Source organism: Zonotrichia leucophrys, chromosome 5 (genome assembly GCF_028769735.1).
Source record: "Zonotrichia leucophrys gambelii isolate GWCS_2022_RI chromosome 5, RI_Zleu_2.0, whole genome shotgun sequence".
NCBI lineage: Eukaryota > Metazoa > Chordata > Aves > Passeriformes > Passerellidae > Zonotrichia > Zonotrichia leucophrys.
Genome location: NC_088175.1, coordinates 34,275,454 through 34,297,657, shown reverse-complemented (window position 1 = coordinate 34,297,657; position 22,204 = coordinate 34,275,454). Strand labels below are relative to the sequence as shown.

The 22,204-nt window shown below is 44.6% G+C and overlaps 1 protein-coding gene across 3 annotated transcripts; it reads right to left on the bottom strand.

Moving 5' to 3' along the window:
• Window positions 1-141: 141 nt before the first annotated feature.
• Window positions 142-20,570, bottom strand: SLC39A13 (solute carrier family 39 member 13). Of its 3 annotated transcripts, XM_064714770.1 has the most exons (11): window positions 20,484-20,530; window positions 15,846-15,944; window positions 14,355-14,654; window positions 13,809-13,922; window positions 12,027-12,145; window positions 10,623-10,766; window positions 5,431-5,520; window positions 4,848-4,898; window positions 4,483-4,615; window positions 4,249-4,348; window positions 142-2,814 (listed from the first exon to the last, which is right to left on the bottom strand). In XM_064714770.1, exons 3-11 carry the CDS (start codon window positions 14,620-14,622, stop codon window positions 2,739-2,741), a joined length of 1,095 nt encoding a protein of 364 aa, XP_064570840.1. In that variant the 5' UTR covers window positions 14,623-14,654; window positions 15,846-15,944; window positions 20,484-20,530; the 3' UTR covers window positions 142-2,738. The 3 variants fall into 3 exon arrangements, with proteins under 3 accessions (XP_064570840.1, XP_064570839.1, XP_064570841.1); XM_064714769.1 differs by lacking the exon at window positions 15,846-15,944 and having other exon boundaries at window positions 20,484-20,570; XM_064714771.1 differs by lacking the exons at window positions 15,846-15,944; window positions 20,484-20,530 and adding an exon at window positions 18,235-18,877.
• Between the last annotated feature and the right edge of the window lie 1,634 nt (window positions 20,571-22,204).

The following is a 22,204-nucleotide window of genomic DNA, read 5'->3' as shown; positions in this document are numbered from 1 at the left end:
ACTAACCCAGAGATATGTCTGTGTAATTCAAATGAACTTTAAATTGAATTTTTAAATCAAAGGAAAGTAGGAACTTAAAAAAAACCCCAATAACTAAACCAACAAAATAAAATAATCCAACAACACAAACCAACATGGAAAACCATTTATTTCATCTCTATTGTCTCCAAGCAGAGCAGACCAATACAGATGAAGGGAGAAAATGCATAAGAGCAGCTGAAAAAATAGAGCTAGAAAATACAATTCTCTCTGCATTTCCAAAAGTGACAAATGTGGTGGAGTGATGCTCCATTTCCTCCCAAGGCTCTCAATCCTCAGCCCCAGGGCTGACGCAGTAGAAATCTACTGAACCCCTCCCTCCCACAACCCCATGCTACCTCCTACCAGGGTATCTTCCCAAGAACCACAGACTATCCATGCCTGTGATAGCAGCCAAGAAAAACAGCTCAGAAATTCTTTGTTCAGTGTCATCCACTTCACATTCCTGAACGCTGAGTATAAAATCCTGACTGTGGTTTTCAGTCTTGGCAAGGCTCAGTGCTGATGCAACAACGCCAACTCATGGGCACTCACCTGGCAATGCCTCAACTTAAATGCCAGCCTTATTTTGGGAAAGGCATCTTGAGGAACAGCAGGCACAACTTTCTGTGCAAGCCTGCTTCCTCCAGAGCCCTGTTACAGGGTCTGCTTAGCTGCAGTCCCTGGGCAGAAGGAACCCCCAAAGTTAGAACCAGAGGGTTGGAAGACTCCTCCAGTCCCTGCAGGATAAGTGGATTAATCATCCTTCCAGGAAAGCAGGAAATGGATGCTACCTTCAGACCTCATGACAATTGAATGATGGAGTAGCTGGCACAGGAAGGCAACTTTGTAAAGAGGAATAAACAATTGCACTAAGACTCCCTCCTTGCTGCAGTGAAACTAGTTACCAATGTAAGTTCAGGGAAAGGAAAGCTGAAAAAATTTCAGACAGCAGTTCCTGGGCAGACAGAACTGCAAGCATGAGCTCTCCAGCATTCACTGAAAAGTAGGACAGGAGCTGTCATAAAAAGAACTGTGTCAACAGTTCAGGAATCTCTTAGGAAGTAGTGCCTCTGCTGTGGGCAGTATACCTGCCTTGCTGCTCTGACCTTAACTGCCCTCTCAAGGCACAAGTTCTCTTGGTAAGGCCCTGGGCAGACTGGAGAGCTGTACTGCTTCACAAAAGCTGTTATAAGACTGAGCCAAGTTGCTGTAAATCACATTGTGGCACCTGTTTTGTGTTCAGTGACTCTGTTAGTTCAATTAGACCTGTTTTTAAACAAATTTAAGCAAAGCTGAATTCTACAGAAGGGATGATCTAGTAATTGGGCACATCTCTGTGGCATTAAAACACCCCTGTGGAATTATGGCCTGGTCAGCCTTATGAGCTGGGATGGAGGAAAGCACTAGAAATTTTATTAATTTTTATGGGTCTCAAATTGCCAAAGATTTTATCCCAGGCATCACATAACAGAAAACTCCTCTTAAAGCATACTTATTGTCACCCTTTCAAATCCCTTTCTCACCTTACTTAAAAATATTTTCACCAGCAGTTTCAACCTTCCCATCTAAAAGCTGTCAGTATTATTTCTTATTCATTCGTCCTCAACAGATGAACTCCACTGTGAGGTAAAAACCCCAGAAATAGGCTGCCATCTACAGCATGCTCCTAAATAGTGTACACTGAACAGAGGAAAAGCTAACCAGGAGTTATCAGCTGCTGACCAGGCTGTAGCGTTCAAGCACCTCTGCCATGACAGTCTAGGGGGACTGCAGCCTGCTGGGCAGGTCTAACATGCTACACCTCAAGAAAGCTCTGAGAGATGGTGTGGGGCAGATGGTACATCAATCAGGTCTCGTGAGCAGGCTCACAAGCATGTTCAGCTAATGGTTATGAGGAGAGGGAGCTCAGTCACAGCAGCTACATGGCTTTCCCTTCAGACAGGAGCGAGCTGGTAGTTGGCACTTGAAGAAACATTTACTGATCATTTATCTGATAAACAGCTGGGCTGTGCTGGCTACTGGAGTGGTTAGGGCTGAGGCAAGTAATCTCCAAGCTGAGTCATTTAATTGTAGTGACCTACCCTCAAGTGCCTCAAGCTTTTGGCTCAATTTCCATGTAAACAAAATAGACCAAAAGAGCTGGACTGCTGAGGCCAATACTATCTTTAGGAACAAGTGGTGTCAATGAACAGCTGGAGATCAAGTTGGAAAGGGTCTCTTCCCCTCTATCTCATAGCACCATCAACTTCTCATGGGTAGGGAGTTCTGGCTAAAGCTTTGTCATGCCTGTTCTGCCTCCAGCCCTTAAAGTGGTAAGAAAAATCCTTTATCTTCATCAGCTACAGGAATCACCTCTGCTGTTTTCACGCAAGAGCTTGGGAGGTGCAGTTCCATCAGAATGAACCAAATGAAACATCATTCACTCACAGTGGAGCAGTCATTCAGTTCGTTTCTGCCCAGTGTATCTTTTGCTCCATAAAAACCAACCAAACAAAAAAAAGAACAGAAGCCCTCATGTGTGGATTTTAGCAGAAGAGGGATAGGAGAGCCAGGGAATGAAGTCTTGCACAGCCAGACCTCTCTGTCACCCGCTTCTCATACTAGCAGCCAGATCTGCGCGCACACACGTGGGAAGTAACATTAGTGTTCCTTATTGCTTTGTAAAGCTCAGAGTCACTGTGGTGGCTCTGGGAGGCAGCATGAGGTCTGCGCAGAGGTCACTCGGTTGTGAGCGCGAGTAGCACCATGACTGTAATGCCCGTACACAGGAGCAGAATTTGCTGCAGGGAATTCCTGGGAAAGAAACAGCAAAATTAGAAGGAGCCATAAACCAATCCACATAGGCTGGATTTGTTTATTTGTTGTTTGCCTTTTCAAATTTACCACGTGGAGAACACAGCAGCTGTATGAAGTCACTGACACAGATGAGAAGACCTTCCCAGTACCCCCAGCAAAGGAGTTGTCTATAAACCGGCATGGACTTGCTCCACTCTGCTGCAAGGCCCAGCTCCAGGCTTCCAAATCAATTCAAGCTGATTCAGTCATGCAGCTATTCAGATACATATTCATGGCCTTTCACTCACGAGGAAACCAGCACTTACACAGCATGTGCACAGACACTTTAGGGACCTCATCCAGCTAACAACTACAGTTACAGAAATAAAAAAAAAAGCCAACAAATCTGGCCATTCTTTTAGCACTGTGTTGGGTTTATGTTGGATTGAAGTGACTGTGTACCTCCCACTTCTGCATATTCTGCCAACAACCTCTGCCAACACAAGAGGTTACCAACCTAAATTAGCATTTCTCCACGAAGTTCCTACCTCCTCAGAAAGAACTGTGGAGCTGGTTTTTTGAGCACTGTTTCAGTCATAACTAACTAGGTGAACCAAGGCATCTTATTTAAACTACTGAAGTTACTTGTCTTATTACAACTAAAATAGGAGGGAACATTCAGGAGCAGCTCTGAGAGGGCCTTTACTGTGGAACAGCTGGATTGGACCTGCTACAGACTTAATTAGACTGCAAGAAACTAAAATAATACACGAGGAATACCCAAATACATTGGAATATAGATACCAGTGCAGAAGAGAGATGTCTGAGGTGGAATACAATGACAGACTATGAAATGCTGAGTGATAAAGAGAAGCAAACTATTATTTTTCTACTCACACAGCAACACATTGAAACCTAATTAAAAAATCAATACACAAGAGTGTAAAACCAAATAATAAGAAGCATCACTTAACAGTAGAGTCAAACTCTGCAAACTGCTGCCAAAAGGAGGTTGCAGAGGTGTGAATTAATGGAAAGGGTCAGAGAGAGAAGCATGGAAGGATAGATTCACATGTGGTTATCAGACACATATGCCTCTGTGGGGCCCTGGTTCAGACAGTCCCTACACCAGTATGTACTGGAAGCTGAAAACAGACTGGGCAGTGGTGTCCTTACTGGACATGTTTCCCAGGAATTTGCTCTAGCTGGCCCTGCTGCATGCTGTGCCAGCACAATCTCTGGGACTCACGCAGGTGAAAGCTCTCATTTATAGAGGGTCTTTTTAGTCCCACAAATGCAATAGCTAGCAAGCAGTCCATTTTGATTACAGCCTTGTCCATAGGATTTGGGAAGCTGGCATTCACACACTTCCAGAAGAGGCACAGGGAAGGGTTACATCCCTGCCCCCCTGGCAGCATGAATTGCTGCAGAAGAACAGGAGGGAGCACTTACCAAGGATTCTTTTCCTCCAGGAGATCAGGCACAACATTTACCAAGGCAATGTACAGAAATCCTCCAGAAGTGAAAGGGAGGATCCAGGCTACTGTTTCTCCTGCACAAATACAGAAAGCTTCAGTTATTACTGAGACAGAGCCATGGGACACAACACAGAAGGGGAAGAAGATACAGAAGGATGAAAAGCATTGCCTCCTCTCCCATTTCTGCAGAGGTCCCAGGGCACCTTACCTGCTCCTTTTGGTGACTGAGCACATATTGCAAAGCAGGCTCCTAGAATTCCCCCCAGAGCTGTGGAAAGCTGCATCTTGGCTGCACTCCAGCGGTCAAAGCCGGCCCGAAGTAGGATTGCGAAGTCTCCAACCTAAGAAAACCAAGAACTGACAGTTAATGAACTTGAATACCAAATTCCCAGTTACAAAGGTCATTCACAACAAGGCCAGTGCTTTAGGACTGTTCCTGGTTTTCAATGTTGTCAGTCTCCCCAGAGAGAGCAGCCTTCAAGAAGACAAGATGTTAACCAGACCCAGAGCTCCTCTTAGTAGATGAAGCACAATGTAATCCCCCTCACATGGCAGGATACAAAGCCCTCTCACCTCATGTGGGATTTCATGCAGGAGAATGGCCATTGTGGTTAGGAACCCAACCTGCAGCAGAGAGAAATAGATTAGGAAACAATTCCAGTATTCTTGGATGAATTTCATCAGGTCCCATACACTTACAGCTGGAGCAGCAGATACCCCATCAGTGAGGGCTGACTGGGAGTTTATCATTCTCACAGTCATGGTGGTCCAGCTCAGGGAAATGGACCACCATAGTCCATCATCAGTGTTGAAGACAAAAGCAAAAATGCAATACGCATCTCTGCCTTGTCTATGTCCCAGTTTCTGAGGTGATCATCCTCATCATGTTATTTCTGGACTATCTTTTGAGTCGATGAGGGTAGATGAGCTAATCCATCCCCTAATGCCAGTACAAATGACTAATGTGTCCCCAGTTCAAAGAAGGTCTGCATCAGAGGATCAGGACAGGGTTGGGCTTTACTCTAGCCTGCTTTTTCTCAGAAAATTCTAGCAAATAGGAAGGAACTCCTTCCATTTTTTGGCTGTTCTGCATGTTGTATCATACTTGAGACAAGACCTCTCCATTTCAATACACAGCTGAGGACAGAAACCTTACCTTTCTGCTAACCAGGAAGCTGGCTGCTACTGCCAGGCCATGTGTGAAGTTATCAATGGTGTTGGCCAGCAGATTGAGGTATCCACTAATCTGCAAAGAGAAGGAAAAGCCCTTGATAAAGGGAGAGATGTAAGAAGACAAAAAAACCAGCTTAGAAAGGGTGATGCAGTCACAATCAGATGGGAAGGACAGAGCACAATGCTTCTGCTGAAAATCTTGAACTATATCAGTGCTTCAGTAAAAACTAAATGTAATTTTTGGTTTTAGAGTAAAATAACTTTTAGGGCAGGCAAGTATTGTCTGAGATTAGAATAATTACTGTAACAAATGATGAAGAGCTCTAGAAACAGAAAAAGAAAGGAAAAAGAAGAAAGCCAAAATACAAGAATATATTTAATTCTAAGTTGAACCAATTTTAGGTAACACTGACTAATTTACACAGGTGACTGGCTTCAAATATGACTTGATCTTGTTTTCAAGTCATGTACTTAATATCCAACTGTTAAATATCTTCTCTTCAAAAGCTGGCAAGAACAATGCAACAGAACAAATGCTGCTGGAATTGCTTTCTATAACTAAATAAATCTTCCAACATTGTACCAAAAAAGTTCGTGCTTGTGGGTTTGCTTTCCCTTAACAAAGAATCAAAAGAGAAGATAGTGATGACAGTCTCCAAAAAACCACCTACTAGAAGGCTGGATAGCATGTATCAGCATTTACATATAAACACATTTCTTAAAATTATAAGCATAAAGCAGCTGTCATCCTCACAAGTCCATCTCCAAGTTAAAATTCCCTATCATTCTAACTAGGGTCATCTCCTGACAAAATCGGAGTATTTGACCTAAAGTAATTTACAAGGGTACCACCCCAGCTCTTTAGTTCACAGGTTTTTGGGATTTTTTCCATCATATTTAACAAAAACTACTGCATGTTGGTCCTGAGATATTGCACTTCACTATATGGGACTTCAGTTTAAATAATTATCAAACCAGGAGTTAGCCCATGTATCAGGCCATGTCTGGACTGCAAGAACTCCAGACACAGGGCAGTATCCAGTGAGTGGAGACACTGTCTGGAAACTGTGAAACTCTTACTTCACCACAGCATCAGACGCCAAAGTTCAGCCAGACAACCACGAGTGCTGATGGACTTCATTAGCTCCTTTTGGTCTTGTGCTCTTCCCTGTTTCTACCAGCTCTGCTTGGGGTATCTTGCTGTCATTTGTATGCCACAACTCAGGAGCCTTCTGTCAAATCTCTCTCTCCAAAGCACCACCTCTCTGCAGGGCATTTTTACTGCCATCTCGGGGCACCGTTGTAGCCTCTAAATTTTTTTAAGTGCACTCATGATTAAGTGCAAAAACTAAGAATTAAGCAAAGCCTACCCCACTTTTAAGTAATAAGCAAAGTAACATCTCCACAATGAATGCAAAAAAGATCCCTGCATGCTTTTATAAAAAAGGAAACCCAAATAAATGCATGCACGCAGACACAAAAATGGAACAGTTTTACTTCTCATTCTTCATGCTCTCATTCCTAGACAGCCAAATATGACTAAAATTCTCCTTTTCATGTTTTTTTACGTGATGGCGTTTTCCCCACAGGATAATAATAATTATTCACAGAAGTTTTACACAAAAATGCTTTCCCATATCACTGTATAGAGGAAAAAATAGGCTTCATGATTAAAACATTACGACTTTTTGTTGTCAGTGGCTTGGGCAAAAGCTGTCACTGAAAGAAGCAAAGCTTTGGAGTGCTCAGAAATAAATTGGGTTGATTTGACAGTTATGAGCCTCTGACATTTACATTCTGCGAATCCCTAATAGGATGTTCTCGTTGCTCATAAAGAGCACAGCCAGATGAAGTGTTTATATTCATGCTTCAGAATTAATGTCACTGTGTAATAAAACATACTTCCACAAATCAACCAGGACCCCATGTATCACAGGGAGAAAGAAAGAACAAGCAAGGCAAAAGTAGTGTACACAATGTTTTTACCTGTTGAGGGAATAAGGCTGCAATGAGGGACAGAACTGATCTATGTCTGCATGCAAAGGAAACCTCCCATCTGCCATTTTCAAGCTAGGACAAATTCTAGCAGCAGCTAAAAAGCAGAAGTTCTAATATGTATATGTGGACAAAAGTCAACTCACTACAACTTACTGATAATCAAGTCCTGAAGGGTAACTTTGTTCATTTCAATAGTATCTTTCCCTTTTTGTTTGCTGAAGGAACAGGTGTTTCTGAGTGAACAGAAGAACCAAAATTTTGTCATGCTATGAATATCACTCCTTCCTTCATGAGTAGCTGCTCTGCTCACTCCCAGCACCACCACTTCCCTGCAGGGGCCCTGCCCAGCACACATGGTGTGGCACCCCTGTCCCCAGCTGCAGCTTTCAACAGGGCATCCCTTTGCCTTCCCCCTCTACTGTCACTGATTTTTATGGAACTTGCAGAAATCTGATCACCCTCAAGATTCCTGACCTCCTGAACACAAGGAAAATTAATTATGGGTTCAAAAGTTATTGAAAATGAAGGGAAGAACAGATGGACAGACAGATGGAATGACTGCTTATGTTGTTGCCTAAGGAAACAGGCTAACAACGCAGGAGTATCTTGGTAGGTTTGATAATTTCCACCCTACCAGGAAGACTATTAAAATATTCAGATTAAAAGATCAGAAGATAAAAAGTTAAAACTACACCCATTAAGACTTAAGTTTCTAATTCATGCAAATCAACAACCATCTGTAAAATTGAACAGATGTGTCAGGATTTTAAAGCTAGAAGGTTGCCTAAACCTTCCATATAACACAACTGAAAGAACTTAATTTAATTTGTGCACAAATTTCATTGTTTCTTAGGCTATCATGTACTCTGTAGAGAGCAGCTTAAACCACAGCTTGCAGCTCACAAGTGACAAAAAATCTGCTATCTCTAAGGCAAGCTGGTCCACTAGCAAGCTACCCTCAGTTAGAGAGTTGTCTCTAAGTTCTAGACTACTACTGTTTGCTATAGCTGTAACTATTCAAATTTAGTCATTCCTCTACGGGCATTTGTATACTCTAAGTCACCCTTGATCTGCCATGACTACAGAGCTAAACTAAAGAAAGTACTTATCATGTACTGCAAACTTAAAATATTATTTCATCTCTTTCTGGGCTCCTTTACAATTTATTAGTAGTATTTTGGGTACTTGGAACAGCACTACTGGAAAAAGCCAGATAGCTGTTTCACTACTGATATACAGAAAGAGGAACTCTCCCCTCTCCTCTTACATATTATTTCCTACTCACCTGTCCTTCTGGCTGTAGCACCATGAGGGAAGAATGTGTTCAGAAAATTTCCTAATGTAATCCTCACGTGTTTTTCCAATGCATTGACTAACTAGAAACTATCTCTATCTTGTAAATAGGATCTGAGGTCTCCTTCTTAATGCATGTATCCTTATAATTGCATGTATCAAAACCTGTTAAAAATTCAGCACTTTTTTCTGATGAAGTTACTCAGTTTAGCTGCTATCACTGACTTCATGCAGTCACAATGTGCCATTTATGTAACGCAGTACCTGCAAATGTGAAGATATACTATTTTTATAAATAATAACTTGGAAAAATAATAACCTAAACAGATTTGAGGGAGGCTGCATTAAACCAGCTCCTTTTGATAACATCGAATAACAGATTTTTAATACAGCTAGTATTAGCAAAGTTGATTAGAATGGGGGAGAAAGTTGTGTTTTGTATACATTTGTCATGACCTTTATTAAACAACTTTATGCCTGAATAAGAGGCAGGAAAAATGTCTGGTTGATAAGAATGCATTTATCTTACATAAGTCATATCAATTAGCATTAATTACATTATTATTTTTTATATTAGGACCACGTCCTGAGCAATTGTATCACCTATCTGTGTTTCATTTCTACGTGAAATCAGTAGTCTATAGTTCCTTATATAAACCCTTCCAAAATTAGGGCACAATGTTTCATAACCCAGTAATACTGGTGTCTTCACTACTACCACCTCTAGAAACAACCACGTGGCACCTTACAGTGTTATGTACAAATTACATGAATGTGACAGATGTCAAAAATACTCAGTGACCTCAGCATAACTTTCATGTTCTGTAGGAAGAGCTATAGCAAAACAAATTTAAAATAGAAAGACTGAAGAGCCTCTGCCTGACCACATATCCAGCTTTGAACTAGTTCATGAAGCACACTTTCTGTCCATAGTTACTCTCATACAATCTTGCACATTTTTATGGGCTTTCAAACTCAAATTGCAGGTCCTCCTTCACCAAAGTGGTTGTTTACTCTCTCTCTCTTGTAGTGCTCACCCAAAAAAGGGTTTTCCACAGTACAAAGATAGTAACATGGAACAGGAAGCAAAGCCAATGTAGAGGTTATCCCCTTCCCCATGGTGCAGGACTCTTCCTCCACCTCCAGTGCTATGAGCCTGCTGATCTCCCTTATCCCAGCACTACAGGCTGCCTGTCTGCATGCCAAGCTGATTCAAGAAGTTAAGTTAGGAGAGAAATAGACCAGGGGGTGGGAGGTGGGTGTGTGGGTGTAGACAAGCAAATTCTTTGCCTGTTTAGCTCCTTGAATAGGCTCACTGTGAGGTCAGATGAGATCCAGTGCAAAGGAAGCAATGGGAAATACAAGTTTGGAGACAGAAGTGGACAAGAAGTCCTTTTTGGCAGCAGGCAAACTGATAATCTGAGAAATGGAACTTTTAAATTTTACACTGGTTAGCTTCAACACACTTCCTAAAGGTGTCAAAACACTTCCAGAAGGTGCCTTAAAAGGAAGAGTGCATCTCAGAATCGGTACAATCCAGGCAGTGGAGAACAGAGAAAACATGATGCAAAAAACTAAGCAAATAAAGACATATTAACTATAAAATATAGAGTAATAAAACATGAAATTCTGTATTTTGGTAACAGAATTCAGCCAAAATGCACATCATCACACTTGTGCCTTTATAATATTGATTTTTCCTCTTCCATATAAGCTGCAGTGCAGATTTTCTCCAAGTCTGCTATTTCTTCCCTGCTGTGACCAGGACACACATTGACAGAGTAAAACTAAGCACAACTCAAATGCTGAGTTCCCCACTCAAGCACAGTCTTTCCACAGACAATTCCTGACTAAGAAGTGAAGGTGAGTTTGTGTGCCTCTTACCTTGATTCTGTTGTTTTTTGGACCAGACTGGAGAGAAGAGCCATTACACTGAGCTCGTGCTCTTTGGGACTGACAGGACCCCTTGGGCAGGGGGCAGCCGCTTCCATTGGGAATCTTTCCACATGGTGCTTTGGAATCACAGTCCTAAATTAGGGAAAACAAACTTGTCACTGATTTTTTTTCAGTGATGAATGAGCATGAATCAGGATCAGAAAACCAGCCTTCACCCTTAATCCTTTTGTCCTTACAATGTGACTCAGCAGGTTTGACACCCCAGTTTAATAACAACTGCCAGAAATGAGACAGATTCAGAGACCACTGTGACATCTGCCCTGAAAGATAACAAGAGCTAACACCTCTCAGTCCTCAAGAGAAGTAGAAAGGGGAGGAAGTGGAGTCACAGTCCCTTGGCATGAGCCAAGTTCCACTAGAAAGATAAGGGAGTGAGCCAGCCTGTGCCTCCTGATAGCAGCCGCTGCCCAGAGAAATACAACTCCACTTGGGCAGGAGATGGTGAAAAGAGTCTTGCTCTCCCCAGTGCATCAGAACAATTAAATCTACAAAATTATTCTATAGCTGGGATCATCACCTTCCAAACAACAAAATATTTATCTAGGATTTCAGCCTCTCTCTAAATGAGAGGATGAAGTTCCTTTCGGGCATTGAAGTCTCACATTGAGTCAAAGTTCACACATAATTGCTCTTATGTAGTGCCTGACCTACAGGCTCACCTCTCAAAAGTCATGGCACAGCAAGGACTGAACAGTCTAAAGGAGCTGAAACTAGCAGTTGTGGAGATCTCTGAAGACTAGGTATTCTCCTCTGTCCCGGAATTATCCTCTGCTACCTCATCTACATCTCCCCTTTGCAGCTGGGTGACTCCTTTGAACTTAGGATTACCTGGCCAGTCACAAATTCCTTCTACTACAAAAAGTCACCCAAACAAACACCTGGTCCCGGACATAACCAAGAAGAAACATCTTCAAGAAGGCTGGCCTTTGTCCTGACTGAGGACCCAGAAAGAGAATGAGTCACGATGGGTCCATGGAACATGCATCAGCAAACTGTCACCCCTCAAGGCTTACTTGAGCAAAAGTCTGATTTGCAGAGTGCTACAGCTCCCAGCCCCCACAGAACAGGAGCTCTCTTTTACACTTACCACATAAAGAACAAAACCAAACCAGAAGTGAGAAATCTCAGTTAAAACCACAAAACAAAAGCCTGAAGATGAAATCTACTCCTACGAACCAGTGGCAAAGAAGTGGCAAAAAATCTCCCAAAGGGCAATGACAAGGTACTCACAGCTACAGGATAATTCCTGACACTGTCAGATAGGGCAGATGAGGTATTTAGTACAGAGCTTCAAATATAGGAGTACTCCCCTGCCTTAGGCTGCTAACTTACCACACCAGGATACTCCTCCTCTTTCTCTAGGAAGATCTTCTCTAGCACCAGGAAGGTCAGAAAACCAATGATCACCCAGAGACCCAGAAGCTTCTGCTGCTGAAAGCTCTGCCCTTCTCCTGAAGGACAAAAGAGAAATCTTCATGTCTCTATTACATACATAGCTCTTCACACATTTCCAAGACAAAAAAAAAAAAAAAAAAAAGACAGTGGAAAAACTCCCTGCGAGGTAGGAGGAGTAAACACATCTCAAAACAGATTAGTTTAACTTGCCCATTCTTGATCTAACAGATCTCATCATCTCGAGACCCTCAGAGTGAGAGCTACCATCCCTTTTTCCACATCAGCTCAACCCAGAATATTTCCTGACAACACTGGGAATTTCCCTGAGCTCCAGAGGCAAGTGAATATTACATCAACAAAAATCCAGCAGCTGTACCTACTGAGAAGCAAGCCCTAACATGAATTCTGCCATTAGTGGAGTTAGAAACTCACCTTCCCCTTTCTGCCACACCTTAGCAAGTTATTAAGCCCAAAGCTACAAACTTTCTTTTCAATTACAGCCAAGCTTGTGAGATAATAATCCATTCAGTCTCACTGCCAGAACTGGAAACTGCATTGCAATGGAAGAACAGAACGATTCTGTACCAGGACTGACATGGGTCAAGGAAACCTTTACACTTCAGGACAGCCTGGCAGAAGCAAACAAACTTGAGCAGAAAGACAGAGTAATTTGGGAACTACTGTAGAAAGGGTGAAAAAAAGTACGGGAGGTTTTACTACTGCTGTTATGAAGAAGAGCACTAAAGACCTGGTAGATTTGAAACCCCAGGACATAGGTGCAAGAAAGTCTGGGAAACCCAGGGCATCATCTTCCCTCTCTCACATTTTCAGCAGGAAAATGACTTCTTGGTTTCTCAACAGGTGGGATGCAGCAGCACTTGCCTTCTATGATATCAATTTGCTGAAGCAGACAGCAAACACTATAGGTTTCAGCAGACAAACATTATAGGTTTCAGCATCCCTGGCTATTTGAGGGATGAAGGAGCTACACTGATCCCAAAAGGTCTATACCAACTCAGTTTTTAGTTTGCTGGCAAACACAACTTTCTGTCACCTCCATTTTCTTCTTCCTCCCCTGCCTCATCCTCCAGTCTTAATGGTGGCACTGTAGTCAATGTTCCATGATTTGTCATGGAGCAAAGACTGCAACACATGAGCTCCCATAAATCAAAGCATCCAACAGAGGGACGGGCCCCAGTTAGTGCCAAGAAAGAGGTTCTAGGAGTAACACTGTCATAGGGACAGATTTGTAAAAAAGGTGCACCCAATCCCCAACTAAGATGGTGAACATGTTCATGTACCAGACCACATACACAACCATAACCTCCCATCAGCTTAAAGAAGCATTCCCTTTCCTTACAGAAGGAACAAAGGAGAATCAACAGAGATTTACAGGAGTCCAAGACATGATAGGAAAAGTCAATAAACAAGAAAACCATTCTAAGGTACTAAACATAAAGAAACCATGGCAAATTGAGGAAGCCTCTAATTTCAAAGTCTTTGGAGGATTGCTGAATACAAAAATGAAGTATTACACGTTTGTTTTTTTATTCTCACATCATTCCCTAGGCATTTGCTTTTATATATTACTAGAAAAAGGATACCAGCCTAGACCAGTTTTTGGGCTGACCCAGACTGGCTGGTCTTGGGCTTTCAAGGCACAACAGACTCAAAACAGGCACAGCACAAGCTGCTTCCAGGCACATAAGGCTCTCATACCTGTTGTTGCACTGCATGTGTAGGCCCAGGCTTCAGGAAGCAGGTGGAGAAACACATTTCCCAGCAGTCCACCAATTGCAAAACTCAACAACTGCTTCAAACGCTGTGACCCAGCTAAAAAAAGAAGAAACAAGAAGAAAAAACCTGATCACTACTCAGCTAGGAATCAAGACATCTCCAGCTGAGATTTTGCATGAAGAAACCCAAACTGGAAGCATCTGCAAAGCAAGCTTTCGAAAGAGAGAGCACAAACCAAATGGAGTGCAAGAAAAAGCCCTGACCGCCCTTGGTTGGGACAGTAGCGTGTGGGTCCTGAACCAAGCAGGGTGGAAAACAGTACTCTTTGTACAAGCTCCATCCAGGGCTTACAGTTGTCAAAGGACTCCCTTTCAAATTCACAGGTTCATTAAATTCATTAAAGCACCAAACCCAGACTTTTTATTTTAGAGAACAACATTTCTGTGACAAGGTCCTGTTCACCACTGCGCTGCTGTCACATCCCAGGACATCTGGCTCCAGAAAGGCCAACGCAGCTGGCAGATTCACCTTCGGAGCGCAGCGCAGCTCCCGTCTCAAGGGGGATCACCAGCAAGGGGAAGACCCCACTCAGCCCCACCATGAAGGAACCGATGAGGGAGCAGATCCAAGCATCCAGCCGCTCGCTGCTCAACAGGTGTCCCCAAGACTCTGCCTCCTTGTCACACACAGAACCAGAAGTGGCAGCAACATGACTCCTCGGGAGCTGCTGAGCTTCACAGGCTGCGATCAGCAAAAAGGAGAGCGTCCCATCAAACAGGAGTTTTTGTTTTGTCATCGCTGAGTGGTCTCAGCCGGGCTGGCCAATCTCTGAAAAGATAAGGGGAAAGAAGACATGAAAACATGTTCAACCCTCTGTTCCACCATCCTAGAGGAAAAGCCTTGGCCACACCACACCCTCCCTTCAGTGTCTTAGCACAGGTATGAATACCCATGAGGAACACCTGAAACTCTTCTTGATTTAAACACAGCACTAAAGGGCAGAGAGGCTGTTTGTCAATGGGGCATGAAACTGAGACATCTGGGGAAAGCATCAGGCTTTCACTATTTCCCTTCAGATGGGCTGGACAAGGACTCCAAGTACCCTTGTTCCTGCCATTCAGTATCCCAAGGCTTCAGCAAAAGGTATTGACCAGAGATGCTACCAGGTAAGTCTTCTCTTTGGCATGGAACAGCACCCCTGTAACAAATTAGGATGCAAGACTGGCAACATAACAGAGATCTGTAAACTCATGAGTGGTGAAAAGATGGGGAACAGGATAGATTATTCACCATCTCATCAGACACAAGTGCATAACCATCCGTATTGAGCCAGTGAGGGTCAGCTTCAAAATAAACAAATATGACCCTTCACCAGTAGGTAAGTTGTGAGATAGTGCTTCTCCAAAAATGATGAAAAATTTTACATGCACTCATCTAAAGACAGGACAAGAACTAGAAAGACAAATCTATTTATTGTTAAGGGTTAAACAGATCACATTAGACTCAGAAATTCCCCGATATGAGAGGAGTGGGAGAATGGAAGTGTTCTTGAAAAATACCATATCTACTTGTCCTGATTTTATCCTTTTGTAGAAGGATACTGGATTAGATGGTCTCTTAGTCAAAATCAGCACAGCTGTTAATAAGAGCTCTGCAGTCACACGAAAACTGGAGAAGAGGGCATGTTAGAAGAAAAAAATAAATATAATTACAGTCATTGACAAAGAGGGAAAGAAAGCAGATTATGTAAAGGCGGAAGTACAAATGTTCCTTCAATCTCCAGAAGAAAAAAGTGAAACGTGACAAGCAAAAATAATTTGGAAATGGGAGGAAAGGGTGGGTTAGAAAAAGACAGACCTAACTAATGTTCACAAAACAGCTCGAGAGGTAGAAACAGCATTCACCCAAAAGCATGTAAGAAACCAGTCTAATCTCTGAAGCATCAGTGACCATCTTTGAAAATTTACAGGAGTATGGGAAGGCCACAAGAAGGCTGGAGAAGCATCATGCCTCACCTACCTTTATAAAAGCAAAAAAAAAGGTGGGAGAAGTTACACACCAGTAACTTCAATCCTCTGAAGGACTCTTGATCAAATTAAATGATCAGTTGGTAGTTACCTATAAGATAAGAAATTGATAAAGATATCAAAGCATTAAGTAACAGCCAGATAGAAAGGAACCTGAAACTCTCAAGATGAAATTCAGGATGCTGGAGTCAATTTAAGGCTGTGGATAAAAAGGGCAGTGTTGCCCCTTGTCCCCCCCTCCTTCCCGAAGCATCACCTCTCCATGCTCACACCAGACTCCACCAGTGAGTGCATCAGAACAAATTGAGCAGGAAAAACTGCTTTTTTAAACTCATGGCCCATTGCCAATTTCAGTCCCTGAACAAAAACACTGCAAGAGGAAGGCCAAGCTACAATCAAAAGCAATCAAAAAGAAATTAAGGGACAGGGTCCCATGGCTTCTCTGAAGGAGCACACCAATCTCCAAGCACAGTGACCATCAGGAGCAGGAATGCAAGGAGGAATCAGTGAAGACACAGACTTGGCTAGTTGAGGAAGGACCACTAAAGCTATCACTTTTCTCTTACAACAAAAAAAACTAAAATCCCTCAACACAGCAAGATCAAACCAGCTCAGGATTTTAGGGCATCTTATTGCAGTGTTTTGATATGGCTGCAGGAACCCCACACTTACCTACAACCTACTATCAAATTTCAGTAAGGATCAGTAAAAAACAGTACACTAAGGGCTGGGGAGGCAGGTGTGAAATCAAATGCAAATGACAGAACAGTAATTGCAACATGACACAAAGAAAAAGCACACACTGATTGAGAAATTAATTCCAAGCCAGCAGGCTTATGTTGCTACAAAAAGGGTAAAAGTTATCCTGGGACATAGTAGGAGTCACACTGTGGGTGTCACACAGGTGAGTGAGTCTTTAGCCAACAGATCACATCCAGCCCCACATACTCTTCCTCATAAAACACATGCAAAAATCTGAGACACTGCAGTGGAAAGAAACAAAAACTAGAGTGGAGAGAGCATGACCTGGAAAAACAACCAAAGGACCTGGGTGTGTTTAGTCTTAAAAAGATAACACCAAAGGAACAGAACAGCCTGCATACATTAAGTCACAAGAAAGGGGGAAAGTACTCAACTATTCATCCACATCAGTTCAAATGGTAAACAAGATTAGCCTGAAGATGAAGAAACAAATATATATAGTACCAAACTGGGGATATACTGAAACTGGTTATCTAGGATGCAGAATTTCCAGCACTAATTTTTGTTTGGGTTTTTTTGCTTGGTTTTTTTTTTTTGTTTGGCTTTTTAATTTTGATTTTGAGAAAAAGAAACAGCTGATGCAGATGCCATTTCATTGCAAAGATTAGATCCCTTCTTTGAAGTCCTTCAGGCCTCCAGCCCTTCCAACCCTGCAGTGGGCCCGATGGATGTCCTCATCTTTTATGATTGGATTAGACCTATAAAATGACTGAGAACTTTGTGAGGAATACACCAAAAATAAATCAGAATTTATACAACTGTACATGCCTATGAAGAAGCAACACACATACAGAGCTCAGCAATGATGGGAAGCAGCACAAATCTCTTCTGTAACATTTCACAGCTTTTGAGAAACAATCTGGAAAAGTAAACACTGCAACTGATTCAACATGTCGATTTCTTGCATTTCATTCTCCACACTCACAACCCACAAAAGCCCCAAGGGACACCTGAAAGGGTCTCAGCGACTGAGATGCAGTAGCACACAGGACAAAGGTTATGTCCAGGACTCTGAAAAAGGTTTGCATACTTGGCTTCATGTTGTTCTTCCAGCCTCAAAAGGGATCAGATTCCTCCAAAAGGGGATGGTGGTAGAAAACAAATGGGTATAAAGCGTAGAAAACTGATTCCCCTAACTCACATTATAGTGTTGGTTCAACTTTCTGTGGTCCACAGGTCTTTATTCTGCTGTTACTCACATGAAGAAAAAGCAGCACATTTCTTTATTCCTGAGCATCCAGATCATCATTACATCATGCCTCAGGAACAACCCCATATCTCATGCAATAAATTCCTTATGTTTATAAAACATCTATGAGAAACTTAGTGTATTGATCAGGACACACCTGAACTGCTCTTTGTGTCCAGCTAATTGTTTAGAGCATATTCTCAGCATTTCCTTATTCCTAACACATCATAACCACTTGCTAAAAAAAAAAAAAAAAAAAGCACTTTTTATGTCTACAAGCTTCTCGCTTCTCCATCTCATTAGAACATTAGCAAAGTCTCTAAATTCAAACATTCAAACTGGTTACCCCAATGGCAAGTATTTAAGAGGAAGAAAATAAGCAGTGAAGATGTAGTCATAGGAAAAAAACTGCTCAAGAGGAAAGTAGTACCTTGTCAAAACAGTTGCAAAGGGTGGAGGAAGTCTATATCTACCCTTAATTTTAGACAACAACATCTGTTTTAGGAACCCAGTCAGAGAATGTCTTGAGAAATATCTAGAGAAAGCACTGCAGGCTCTCAGAGACATCCATGGTCACAAGGCAGAGACACAAACAGGTTTAGAGATGTGTTTTCTCAAGTAGGGTTTATCGCATACTTAAGAGCATGTAACTCTGGGAGAAAAATAGCCAGCAGGTCATTTATGTATCAGGTTTGACAATGCTCTGTCTGGGACCACAGCTCCCAGCTGTGCCTGATTCACAGCCTGGTGACCATGACCACGGGCAGCACCCTCCAGAGCACCACGTGTCTGAGCATTCAGGTCTGCTCAGCTCATCCTGCAACAGCCTCGGGACTGGAATAACCATTAGGTTTTCCCAGCCCAGAATGAACAAGTGAATGAGAATTTGTCATTTACATGCTCCTGAGCAGGGGCAGAGGAAGCTGCACACCAAGCCAGGAGATCCATGAGGCTCCCAGGGCCTCCCCTACCTCACAGTGCTCACTGAACTCTGAGGCAGGCAGTGACTGAGAAAACATGGACAAAATTAAAATGCCAAGGCAAAAACCTACTGGAAAAGAGAAAATGAAACACTGACACGATGACCATGCTTCTATCTATTACTCTCTTCCTCAACATTCTCCTTTCTCAGACCACACAAATTCTTCTCTCAGCGCAGTTGCTCACTGCCACATAATAACACTACAGATGTTGAAAGGAAAAAAATTAAAAGAAAATGCTTTTCTTACCAGTGTTTTCCCTGGAAGCCAGTTGCCTGGTATTACAGTTGCAAAAGAGCATGGAATGGAAAAAAGTTTTTTTTCCAGGGAGGAAGCATAATTTTCAGCCAAAAAAACTCTGCATGAGCCACCTCCCTCCATTAGCCCCGTGGAGAGTTTTGAATTCCTCCTGGAAACCCTGACCTCAGCAGAAGCACAAAAGGTCTCCAGTACTCCCTGAGCACTCCCTTCTCTCTGAATCACTGCCCATCTCTAAGGAATGCACTGCTCTGGTAGGACCCTTCCCTTTTGCCCCATCCCTCTCATAAAAAACCACTCTGCACAGACTAGACTCACATTTCTGCAAATGACAGCGTGCGCAGCTAAAAGCTGGGGATGCACAGGATTACAAACAATGGGTCGGAGATCAGAAGAGATTACAGACCCGAGGCAAACATACGAGCTGGCAAGGAAGGCATTTAAAACCGACTGAACACTAACGGAGTTCGGGAGACTGCGACTCCTTCCCCATTCTGCATCCTTTCATCCCTAGGATGAGAGGGAAGTTTGCGGACCAGACAATGGCCTTCACTCCCCCTGGGCTAGCTGGGACGCGTCTCCTCCCAGCCCGCTCTCCGTTCAGCCCGAAGCACAGGCCGGGCAGACCGGCCCGCTCCCGCTGCCCTCGCCCCGCCCGGGCCGGGCTCCGGCCCCGCTCTCACCGCAGGGATTGACGCGGCGGGCCCGCTCGTGTCCCCGTCTGTCTGTCACATCGCGGCGGACGGGACACACAGCGCGGGTTTTCCATTAGAGGAACGCTGAGCGATGCAAAGCGAGACGTGCTTGCCGCAGGGCGAATTAGTAATGAGCGCTGCTCCCGCACCTTTCTGGAGCGGCACACTGGCTGCGGTCCGGGGTCCCTGTGCAGACCCGGCCCCCCACTCCGCGCGTCCCGCGGGGCAGCCCCCGCGCCGAGACCTTCCCGCGGCATCGGCTGCCAGAGGAGGGACTTCCAAAACTTTCTCGGCTGCGTCCCGCGGGGACGGCGCTCGCAGCCCCGGGCACGTCCGCAGCGGCAGCCGCCCGGCGCCGCTCCCCCGAGGAGCTGCGGCAAAGGCGGGTGCGAGGCGGGACGCGGCCCCGGGAGCCCGGGGCAGCCGCGGCCCCCGAGCGGGCGGCGCGCAGCCCACGGTCCCGCCGGGCCGGGGCACCTCTGCCGGCAGCAGCGGCCCCGCCAGGCGCTCCCCGCCACGTCTTTCCCAAAGTTGACCCTCGCTCGGCCGGGCCGGACCCCTCCAGAGCCGGGCTCGACTGCGCTGCGTGTGGCGCTGCCCGTCCCCGCTCACCCCGTCCCGCCGGCCGAGGCTGAGCCGCGCTGCCGCACCCGGCCCCGCCGTCCCCCCTCGCACCGCAGCAGCGGCCGGCCTGTCCCGGCCACCCCCGCCCCCGGCTGCGCCCCCGGGCCGCCCGCCGCAGTTACCGTGCGCCACCGCCGCCGTGCCCCGGGCCGCCGCTGCCATCCAGCCGCGGCTCGGCGCGGGCCTGCCCCGCCCGGCGGCCCCTCGGCTCCGCCTCCGCCGGCCGGCCACGTCGGTCCCGGCCTCCTCGGCTCCAGCGCCGCCGCCCCGCCGGGCAACCGCTGCCGCCGTGCTGTGCTTCCGGCCGCGCCGCTGTGTCCGGCCGGGCCGGCGGGGCGGGAGGAGGAGCGGGGCTGCCCACATGCACGGCCGAACAAAGCGCGGGGAACGGCCCTCGCGGCGCGGTCACGGTGCGCTGTTCGTGCACATCGCCGGCGCGGGCTGCGGGGACACGCGTGCTGTGCGAGACCCCGACTTCTGGAACGTGCTTGCTGAGATTTATTTTTTCTTTATTTTTCAATCTCCCTAAATGGATTATAAATTCTTTGGGCTGCAGATGTCTAGAGAAAAGCACAGTGTGAAACCGGGGTTTGAGCAGAACTTCTGGAAGTTGTTAAAGCAGAAGAAGATGTGGCTGAGGACTGAGCCTCGAAATGCTTTTGAAAGATACAATGACTTTTAAACAAATTTGCTTCCTTCTCAGGTTCACTGCAACCTTCACGATAATTTGTGAACCACCAGAGCTGCTTAAGCACTGGTGCCCTGTTAGTGGTGAAGGTTACCCACTGTTCTTGCAGAGATTTCCAGAAACTGCGTGTGCTTAGGAAACTAGGTCAGAAGAGAATAAAGATTTATCTTTATACAAGCCAAGCTAGGTTGGACGTGTGTTGTTTCCAATGCAGACACTTTCCAGAATGTACTTGATATACCTTTAAGTCCCATCTCCTGCCATTTTCCCTGAGACACAGAACTTGATTCTCGTTCCAGATTTCAGAATGAATCCTATTTCCCAAGAAGGCAGTGCTGATGTTGGTGCTTCTCGCTACGGTTTCGCCCGATCTCATTACATCACACCAATGTCATGCCCTGGAGCAGGAGTTAGGAATTAAGTCAGCCGCAGTCGCCTGCAATGGTTTAGCGGCTCTTCCTGCATTCCTGTAAGAGCAGCACAGTCCCACAGGCTGCTGCGCTGTGAATGCAGTTAGAGATAAGTTGTATCTTTCCTACTTACAAGCAGAATGTTTATATAGGAAGCCGAATTCTGAAAGCAAACTTCTAAGATATTCTGCATTTTGCTCTCAAATTGTACAATTTATAGGTTTTGAGTTTCACAGCTGCCTTCCTACTGCTATCCTCAGCCTTCCTGAGCCTTGCTCCAGTGACACAGTTCTCTGTGCTGATGGATCATAGCTGTTATTATCGCAGTTACAACAGGCACCCCCTCAGGTAAACCAAACCACACAGGGAATTTCAACTATTGCAAGCAGTAGGGGTACCATGGTCTCAGTGAAATGAGTGGGAGTTTGCTTTTGACTCCAGTGATGCAGGAATTCACTCCAAGACTCTCTGTTTTTATGACATCCTGCTGTAAGTCAGCACAGGAAGTATTCTGGATTAAATGTTCGCTCTGTACCTCATGTCATCAGGTGTCAGCTGCTGTGCATCAAATGGAGCTTTTACACTGTTGGTGGCTGTGCAGTGAAATTTTCAGCGACAGTCTAGAGATCCATATGAAAATATTAGGGATCTGAGACCTTCTCCTGACTCCCCCAATCCACAGAATCACTTCAATATCATTTATCTGAAAATTACTTTTAAGTTTCTGTATTCTCTACTGAATTAT